The sequence below is a fragment of the Glycine max genome, chromosome 3 (assembly GCF_000004515.6).
Source record: "Glycine max cultivar Williams 82 chromosome 3, Glycine_max_v4.0, whole genome shotgun sequence".
Taxonomy (NCBI): domain Eukaryota; kingdom Viridiplantae; phylum Streptophyta; class Magnoliopsida; order Fabales; family Fabaceae; genus Glycine; species Glycine max.
In genome coordinates this window covers 20,830,813-20,840,525 of record NC_016090.4, presented here as the reverse complement: position 1 = coordinate 20,840,525, position 9,713 = coordinate 20,830,813, and the positions used below count along the sequence as shown (strand labels likewise).

At 32.9% G+C, this 9,713-nt stretch overlaps 1 protein-coding gene across 1 annotated transcript; it reads left to right on the top strand.

Annotated features, from left to right (window-relative positions):
* Positions 1-592: 592 nt before the first annotated feature.
* Positions 593-6,533, top strand: LOC100803792 (sulfoquinovosyl transferase SQD2). Its single transcript, XM_003520878.4, has 11 exons — positions 593-1,285; positions 2,166-2,232; positions 2,909-2,979; positions 3,433-3,550; positions 3,660-3,733; positions 4,076-4,131; positions 4,214-4,297; positions 4,631-4,718; positions 4,802-4,879; positions 5,147-5,203; positions 5,722-6,533. Exons 1-11 carry the CDS (start codon positions 924-926, stop codon positions 6,218-6,220), a joined length of 1,554 nt encoding a protein of 517 aa, XP_003520926.1. The 5' UTR covers positions 593-923; the 3' UTR covers positions 6,221-6,533.
* Positions 6,534-9,713: the final 3,180 nt, after the last annotated feature.

The window sequence follows — 9,713 nt, the reverse complement described above, 5'->3', positions numbered from 1 at the left end:
CCAATGATATTGGATTGGATCACTAACTTTGAAGTTATAGTAAAAATGAATTAATTAAAAGATACTCCATTGAATCAAAGAAGCTCGCCAAGAATATTTGTTTCAACTTACACAACAATACAAGTATATTATCTTCCATGACTCTTAATTATTCAACATTTTGTGTTGTCAAAGTTAAATCCTAGAAAAAATGATTAAGCTCAACAAGTTACTTCCAAATAGGTTTAGATAATGAGTCAAATACAATTACAATTCTAATAAAATTGAAAGCAACTCCTAGCAACTTGTAAAAGAAACAATAAATGATGATTTTACTTCCTAAATGCTTAAACTAATAAACATGAATTTTGATTTAATTCTTGAATACGTAAAAATATAACAATTGCGTAAAAAACTTAAACTCACCTAGAATATTAGCGCACATGTTCAAACTGCAAACAATTTCCCCCTTCTACTTATTTGTAGTTACGTAAACTAGCTCCTATGTCACTAAATCTCCTCGAAAGGGTTTCTATTTAAGCAAAGAAAGTGGCGTGAGAAGAATTCAATTCTCCAATCACAAAAGATTATAGTTCATATCAAATCCTTAACTATTGTGTCAAGTGTCAACCCATATTCTCATACCTTATTTTTGTCATGCTTAAAAATATCCCTAAGTTAATAATTGTGTCAAGAGTGACCCAATAGCATATGCTCCCAGTTCCTTTTTGATTCCTTGAAGTCCCGCCAATGTAAAAGAGAATATCCATTGCTGGAGTCCCCTTGCATGTGTCTTAGATTCCTCTCTTTGCGCCCCTACACACACTCTCTCTCTCTTCCTTCCGTGCACAACGCACAACTACGTAGCATATAATTAATCTACCATTCCATTCAAGGCTGTAACTTTATATATTATCATTATCGCTCACGCATTTGCAATCGTCATGAACAACTCTACGTCTCTCTCTCCTCCTTTTTGTTCACCTGCCACATTTACAACAACCCCCTCTTCTTCTTTATCAACTTTTCCTCAGAACTCTCTTAGATTTAGCTGCTCCCAATCGTTTGGACCAAAAGCCATTAACCCCTTTTGCAGAAAAGCACGATTTTGCTCTCTACAAGGGTCAACGAGTGTGAAAAGCAGAAAAAGCTTGGTGCTTTGTGCCATCAACATGACTATAGCAACGGATAGTTTGTTGCAGGTGGTGGAGGAGGAAGAGGGTCCTCCTGATTTTGCTTTGCTTGATCCCGAGGACAATTCTAGGCCTCGTAGAATTGCTCTCTTCGTTGAGCCTTCTCCTTTTGCGTGAGTTGGTTTCTTAATCTGTGATTCTAAAATGTGCACTGTTTGTGGCTTCCAATTCTCATTGAATGTATAATGTTTTAGAGTATTGAAACCCCTTTTGCCTATTTAGTGGTTTTTAATATTCTTTTTATTTTTTCATTGTTGAAACATGGGAGCTGGGTTGGGACAGCATTGAATTTTAGTTTCTGCAGGAGTTGACTTGTTCTTGTTATTCTGATTCAGTGTTGACTCTGGTTTTTGATGAATTGACTGTTGAGGTTTTATAGATCATTTGAATTTGGTTTTCATGTCTCTTTTAATGAAAAAAAAAATAAGAAAGCTTTTTGTTTTATAATTGAATTAATCTAGCTTTGTCATCAACTGTTTCGGAATAAAATTTCTATTAGCTTAATAATAATTCTGTAGTCTTACCATCAGAAACGTGCATCTCAGCTATTTTCTGCTGTTTTTCACCGAATCAGGCTTGTGAATAAAAAACGTTGTCTAGTAGACACTGTGAGAGAGAAAGAGATAGAAGATAGAGAGTAGAAGCGGGTTAATGTGACTAGTGATATGATGTAATAAAAAGAGAGATGAAGAAAAGTGAAGGGTGTGAATGAGGTGTTTACATTATGCAGGTGTCCAAAAATCACAACTCTGTTGATTTGGATGTAATATTGAATGGCAATTACAGCTTATGAATGTGTGAGTGACCAAACATTAATTTTAGGAAAAGTTGATGGGAAATTAACCTTATAATCCCTATGAGATTATTGCATTACACTTGGTACTATTGATGTGTGATCCTTAATAAGATTTGTGGTATGGTGTCTGCTATGAAAGAAAAAATCTGTTCTTCAATTCAAACAGAATGTTCATTCCACCTTTATCTATTTTGCAGATACGTCTCAGGATACAAAAATCGTTTTCAGAACTTTATAAAATACCTTCGTGAAATGGGAGATGAGGTAACATTTTCTACTTCTTTTGTTTCTAGATACACACATGTCCTGTATTTTTCTCTTAACATTGTAAACAAATGAATAGTAGAGTTTCAAGTCAAAAGATAAGGTGCATGCATATTGGGAATTGGATTTTTATCATTAGTTTAGGTGATTTAAATGTAAAGTAAAAAATTACATTTTACTAGATGAACCTTAGTTGAATGAATGCATTGAAAGTTATTTTTGTTTCAAATTCCAAGAGAACTTATTTATTATAATTGGTGGCAATCTTCACTATAAACAGAGAAGAGATTTAGTGAAGAAACAACACATGAAGAGAAAGTGTGTGAGAAGAGAGATTGTAAAATAAAGTCACTTTGTTGAGAGAAAAGAGTATTTGTGTGAAAGTGTTATCATTTCTTGTAACCATTGAGTAGGGTACTCGAGTTTGTAAAGTGATATACTATTTGAGGAGGGTTACAATCTTGTAAACATTTTTGTGATAGTGAAATATTGTTTGAGATGGTTCCGTGGACGTAGACAAGAGATATCGAATCACGTTAAATTTTTGTGTTTATTATTATTTTTCATACAGTGTAATCTTTATTGTGTTCTTACTATCCTTTGTGGGTGTGAATAATTTTATTTATGATTAGCCAACAGTAAACAAATGCCTTAGCTTTATTTGTGCATGTTATAGGTAATGGTTGTCACCACACATGAAGGAGTACCCAAGGAATTTTATGGAGCCAAATTAATTGGATCCCGAAGGTTGCTGACTTTGATTTCTTTTGTTTTGTTAAGATATTTTTGCTTTTAAGCCATAAGGAACTTAAATTTTTTGTTTTTTAATCACAGTCAACGCTTACTTTTGTAAATTGTCATCCTGGCTTATTTCCTATGCCACTACTTAGAAAAGTAATTTTATGGTACGGCATATTCTTGTTATTTTATTTTTTTGTCAAAGCTATTTTTTCCAGCTTCTCAGAAAAGTATTAAAACTGTTTTTAGGTATTCTGCATTTTCTTTTTTAAAACAACTTATTTAATTATCATAGAAAAATTCAAATATTCTATCAGTTACAAAGCACAATGAAATGGGCTAGTAAGTCCTCATGACATTCATATTGTACTTGCCAATATCTTCTTTAAACTTATGATTGCTACCACAACCATTGCTTCGTACGAATGATCTTCATTTAAACAAAAACATTGAAAAATGCAGCTTCCCTTGTCCCTGGTATCAAAAGGTGCCTCTCTCTTTGGCACTTAGTCCAAGAATAATTTCTGCGGTTGCTGAGTTTAAGCCTGACATAATACATGCATCATCACCAGGCATAATGGTTAGTCTACAATTCCTGCATCTCCTCATTTATTAACTGCAGGATTCTGAAGAACAATGTAGTTGTAAAAACTTATTTATCTCAAAATCTGAGGCTGACTTAATTTCAGGTTTTTGGTGCCCTTATCATTGCAAAGCTTCTGAGTGTTCCTATTGTCATGTCCTATCACACCCACGTACCAGTGTAAGTTGCATATTTAGGACCAGTTTGGATAATGCTTATAGGAGAAGAAAGTAAGAGGTAAAATGAATCAAACTTCTCTTTCAAGTTAAAATTAACTTATGCGCGTCAAGTTTTGGAAAAGTTAGGTAACAGAACTACTACAAAAGTTGAACCGTATAAACTGATTTTAATTTATGGAAAATATTGATTCATTTTCTTCTCTTACAAGGACTTGTGGAGAGGTTTATCCAAAATAGACTTTTCTCACATTTCAATTTTCTGAATGTATTTCATATTTGCAAAGCTGTCTGGGCTTCAGATTAAATCCACTAGTTCTTGTGGTTGATCTTAATTGTTTTTCAGATACATTCCAAGATACACCTTTAGCTGGCTGGTGCAACCCATGTGGTGGGTCATAAGTATGTATATGCTCTCTTTCTTCCTTTGTTCAACTTGGAATCATATTTTTGTGAAATAACATGAATATGCTATTTTATGTAGAATTTCTGCATAGAGCAGCTGATCTTACATTGGTGCCATCAGCTGCCATTGCAAAAGATCTTGAAGAAGCTCGAGTAACAGCAGGTGAACTCAAATACCCCTTATGAAGTGATTTCTTGGCTCTTTGCTCAGTTGATAATAGCAGCTGAACATGAGCATTTGTTTATACTACTAGTTTTCTGTAATGTTGTGTGTCTTACATGATCACATCTCATCTCTATTTATAATGGAGAAATCAAAATTGGTATTGATTACATATCAATCAATTACTGATTATTAGGTAATTGCATATCAATCAGAATCATAAGTTTCTATGTAATAATAAATACAAGATAACATAAACATAAATGTAATCTAACAACTACATTGTCAATGCAGCAATTTTTTGTCTAACTCAATTCTCCTGTTGATGTCCAGCGAACAAGATTTGTCTTTGGAACAAGGGTGTCGATTCTGAAAGTTTCCATCCACGATTCAAGTCCCATGAAATGCGATTAAGGCTGAGGTGCAGACCATTTGCCATTTTCATGTGCCCAAGGTTTGATATTTAATGGGGTTTCAATTTATTCTTAATCTTGTGTCATACAGCAATGGTGAACCTGAGAAGCCCTTGATAGTTCATGTTGGACGGCTTGGAGTTGAGAAGAGTTTAGATTTTCTCAAAAGGTAAAGAACATACTGAAAATTTCACAACACAAACTTATGATTTTGCGGTCCATCAACTGGAACATTGCTGAAAACTTTTTGTTGGTTATTAATGTACTGAAGCTTAAGATGGTCATAACTTTTTCAAGATATGTTTTCCAAATGTTCTGTTTGAAATGACCCTATCTTTCTGTTACTTCTGTTCTTTATAGTCCATGCCAGAGCATATCATAAATATAACTAGCATATGTATCTTGCCTTAACATTTGAAACACACGATTTTGGCAGTCTCATGGATAGGCTTCCTGAAGCACGAATTGCCTTTATCGGAGATGGACCCTACAGGTGACTTGTTCTAACGTGTCTTTGCTTTCTTTTATCTATGCTAATTAAACTTTTCAATAAGTACCTACAGGAGAAGAAACTAAGAGGTAAAGTGAATCAAACTTTTTCCATAAGTTAAAATAAACTTATGCATCTCAATTTTTGGAAAAGTTAGACGAGAGTTTCTAGAAAAGTTTAAGTATTTAAGTTGATTTTAACATACAAGAGATGTTTGATTTATTTTATCTTCTTATTTTCTTCTATAAGTACTTCTTTAGAAGTCTATCTGAATTGGCCTTAAGACTTTAACTAATGGCATTCTCTAAGTGGATGTTTGTGTACTCTTAACTAATAAAATTTGTAAAAAGGGTTTCTCTTGCCATGAAGTTTGACCATTTTCTTCATCTCCATTGTTCTGGCCAATGTAGTTGGTGAAGCCCATCAATATCCCCCATACATGATAGTTTTACTCCAATGATCGGACATTATTATTCTCTATCTTTGGCATCTTTTATTAACATGGTTTCCTAACTGAACAGAGAGGAACTAGAGAAAATGTTTGAAGGCATGCCAGCAGTGTTCACAGGAATGTTAGGAGGGGAAGAACTATCTGAAGCATATGCAAGTGGAGATGTCTTTGTGATGCCTTCAGAGTCAGAGACACTTGGCCTTGTTGTTTTGGAGGCCATGTCATCAGGGATTCCTGTGGTAGGAGCACGTGCTGGTGGCGTTCCAGACATAATTCCAGAAGACCAAGATGGCAAAATTGGCTACCTCTATACACCAGGTGATCTTGAAGACTGCTTGAGCAAACTAAAGCCTCTTTTGGATGACAAAGAGTTGAGAGAAACCATGGGAGAAGCTGCACGTTTGGAGATGGAGAAGTATGATTGGAGAGCAGCCACTCGAAAGATTCGCAATGAAAACTACAAAGCTGCCATTTGGTTCTGGCGCAAGAAGAGGGCTCAACTGTTGAGACCCTTTCAATGGTTGGCTCAACCTATTTTCCCATCTCCAGATCCAGAAGCCAACTCATAAGGGTGGTGATTGATGCAAAGCAAATTCTTCTTTTAAGCTAGCTTTGGATGGTTCTTTAAATGGTTGATTGCTTTGGCTTTAAGGAAGCCTTGTATGGGACAGAAGTGTGGTTGGTTGTGTAATGTATTCATTTGATAGATGTATATATAATGGGATAAAAATTATGGAATGTGCCATGGTAGAGTGGATTAACTAGATTTCAATGTCAATTCATATTGAGGTATTGGATAGTGTAAGATACATTGTGCAACCAGTAAGGGGAGAATCCATTCATGTTTTACTAGTGGAAAACTAGTGATTAAATGCATAAAAATTGGCCCTTGAGAGGATCGAGATACAGATTAAAAATTGATAAGACATTGTAAATCTATGTCCAAAGTGTAGAGTTTTCATTTTGATTTGATTCTGGGTTTTGTTTTGTCTTGAAAGAAACTTTGTCCCGTGCTATTCACATCCACACATTTTTTTCTTTACACTACCACTAGTCTTGGTTTCTTTATATTTCCAAAATACTCCTTTTTCTCTCTCACACTTTCACACCCCATACTTTTGTAGATTTTACAGAAACTTGTCTATGTAGTGAAATTTACATTATGAAAGCTAGTTTCTAAAACGCAGTAAAAAAAATTACATTAGGTATATAGTTTCGGAATAGGTATATGTTATTCCAGAAAGGCAACCCAGGAGAAAAAAGTGGTTCCAAGAGGTATACTTCTTTAAAGAAAAAGGGTATAATGGGTAATTGGAATAAAACAAGGGGTGGATGCTCTTAGCAAAACTGAGGGTGTAAATAGTAGCAGCCTTATTTCATTGTTGAACACTTGGACCCGTTTGTTTGATAATCAAACCCAATAAAACAAAAACACGTTGGGTTGTTAGTGATTCTTGTGATAGAGATCAAAGAATTAAATTTGGTCTCCATTACGGAACAAAATGAGATGGAGAAGGGCTAACCATGAATTAAATAAGAAAAGATTCAGATACTTTTTTTTTAATGAAATCGTGCACCTCGCTTTCCTTGTTTGATGGCCTCCAATTTTGTTTTTCCTCCACGCTCTCCCGTGCTCTCTATCATGCATGCACTACCAAATGTTAAGCTATGTGGGACAAGATGATAGAGAGTGATCGGAAACTTGAGCTACATGGTGGTGTTGGGCCTCGGGGAAACACAGGAAGAGAGGTGTATATGAGGTTATTTTTCTTTCTTTACTTCGTGAATCAATGAAGAGAAAGAAGCTAGATCATGTTTAAGGTAAAGCGAAAATAACTGATCATATTAATTCATATGAAAATAAATTTAACTAAAATATACTTATTTTGTAAATAATTAATTATATTATATAGTTATAATTATATATTTATGACTGTATTTATTTAAAAAATATTTTCGAAAATGATTAATATTTTAAAATAACAAATAATTTGAGATAAAAAATACTTTGAAAATAATAAATAAAGTTAGATAGAAAGAATATATGGGCCGTCAATGCAACCTAACATTATTTTTTGCTGAGTTTAATGCAACCTTACATGTTGGAGCCCAAATGGACTAACAAAAATTAAGAATTATCAAGGAAATTCATATTTATATAAAAAAAATCAAAATTAGTGTCATTACTATCAATAAAAATATCTAGTAAAAAACAAATCGAAGGGAAAAGCGTGGTCCACGAATGGGAGTTGCTATTCACTCTACCAAAAATACTATTCTCACTATCCATATGGGTTTTTTTCTTTACTATTTTTCATAAATATCCTTCTAGGCAAACATGATTCCGCTGTAGAGTTTTACAACAAAATCATGCTTTCATTTAGTTTATTTGGGGTAAAAAAATAATACAACAAAAATATGATTTTGTTGTAAAATTATATGTTAAACTCTACAATGGAATCATGTTTCCATTTCTTTTTTTTTTCACCCCAAAAATGTACAACAAAAACACAATTCTATTGTAGAGTTGTATAACAAGATTGTATTTTTGTTGGTTTGTTTGATGGACGTGATAGTTATGGGTATAAAATAGAATTTGAACTTGAATTACAATACAATATTCATGGCTAACAAACATTGTAATCAACATTAAAGGAGAAAAATTATTAACTATTGAGTTTTACCATGTCTAAAATCAGTACATATAACCGTAATTAATACAATAATTAACTAAAAGGAATCTCTAATGATCTCTATTACATATTAAAATCCTATTGTTGAATGAAATGGTATTGAGTTAAATTATTGTATGCATTGCAAGTAAGATCTTTGTCATGAACAAGCTTCACATGTGCAATATATACTCCATTGTGGTATAATAGGAGGCAATAAACAATTATCCTTTAAAAATAGCTATATTATCATGGAAACGGATAGAGTTGAGTTAGTGAACAAATCAATACATGCTTCAAGAGCTTGATGGAATATGGGTGTGAGCATAATATATCTCTAACAACATCTTGAGTTCTATCAACTTCATCAAATGTTATATTTTTGTTCTTGGACCCCTTTGGTCGTGAAGATATTTTTATCTTTCATTGTATTTAGTTTTGATGGTGGTGAAATTTCTTTGATTATTAACAAAATTTGATAAAGTTTCACCATATTTTTTAGTTATTTGATTAAACATAGTATTTGGTTATTTGACCCAACAATGTTTCAGTGAGTTTATGATTATGAAATCCACAAACTACATAATGTTTCCTCCTTAGGATCCTATCAAGAGGTTGCAACTTTAATTCTGAGTTAAAAATAGGTTGTTTACGTCCATCTGCGGATGTATTTGTCATAGCAATCCTAGAAGCAACCTTGCTAGGAAATCAACCAAAACATGTAGGCAACATGTTGTATCTACATATTACATAAATAAAAGTCAAAACAAATAAAAATAATCTTGTATGCATAATGAAAACTTATTTCTATTTTGAATTTTATTTTTGTTGTGTGTCAAAACTCAAATACACAACAAAAATAAGTTTCCAATGAATTGGCAACATTGACAACTAACCACCCAAACGATTAATTTTTTTCTCTGTTTTTGTACATATACATATTCAGTATTTTATTTTGTATGTATGGTTTATATTTTGGATTCTATATATCTTAGACTTATTATGTCATTGTCATTAATAGTACATTTTTTTGTCTAAATCATAGTTATCTTCCATGGAGATAATCTTGTCTGAGTCGGATTTATAGGATTACTATGGACAATAAAACTCTCCCTCTAAGTATTTCACACAACTATTTATCTAAGACTCGAATCCAAAACCTCTAGTTAAACTGGAATAATCTCACATCAGTTGATCCACATGCTTGTGATTTACGAGTACACCATTACAATAAAAATGCATGATAAAATTAATAACAAATCAACGCAACATAATTAGTACAATTCACGTGTTAGTGAAACATTAAAAGATCTACTCAATAAAAATAATTTGAATTTAGAAAAAAAATTTCACAAATACATAAAAGAAACAAATTTATGTTGTGTGTGAA

Excerpts from the sequence above, each read along its gene's own strand:
- LOC100803792 (XM_003520878.4), top strand. The coding sequence starts at position 924 with ATGAACAACTCTACGTCTCTCTCTCCTCCTTTTTGTTCACCTGCCACA. Across the intron at positions 4,132-4,213 it reads ACCCATGTGGTGGGTCATAA|AATTTCTGCATAGAGCAGCT; the intron begins GTATGTATATGC and ends TATTTTATGTAG. Across the intron at positions 4,880-5,146 it reads AGTTTAGATTTTCTCAAAAG|TCTCATGGATAGGCTTCCTG; the intron begins GTAAAGAACATA and ends CGATTTTGGCAG.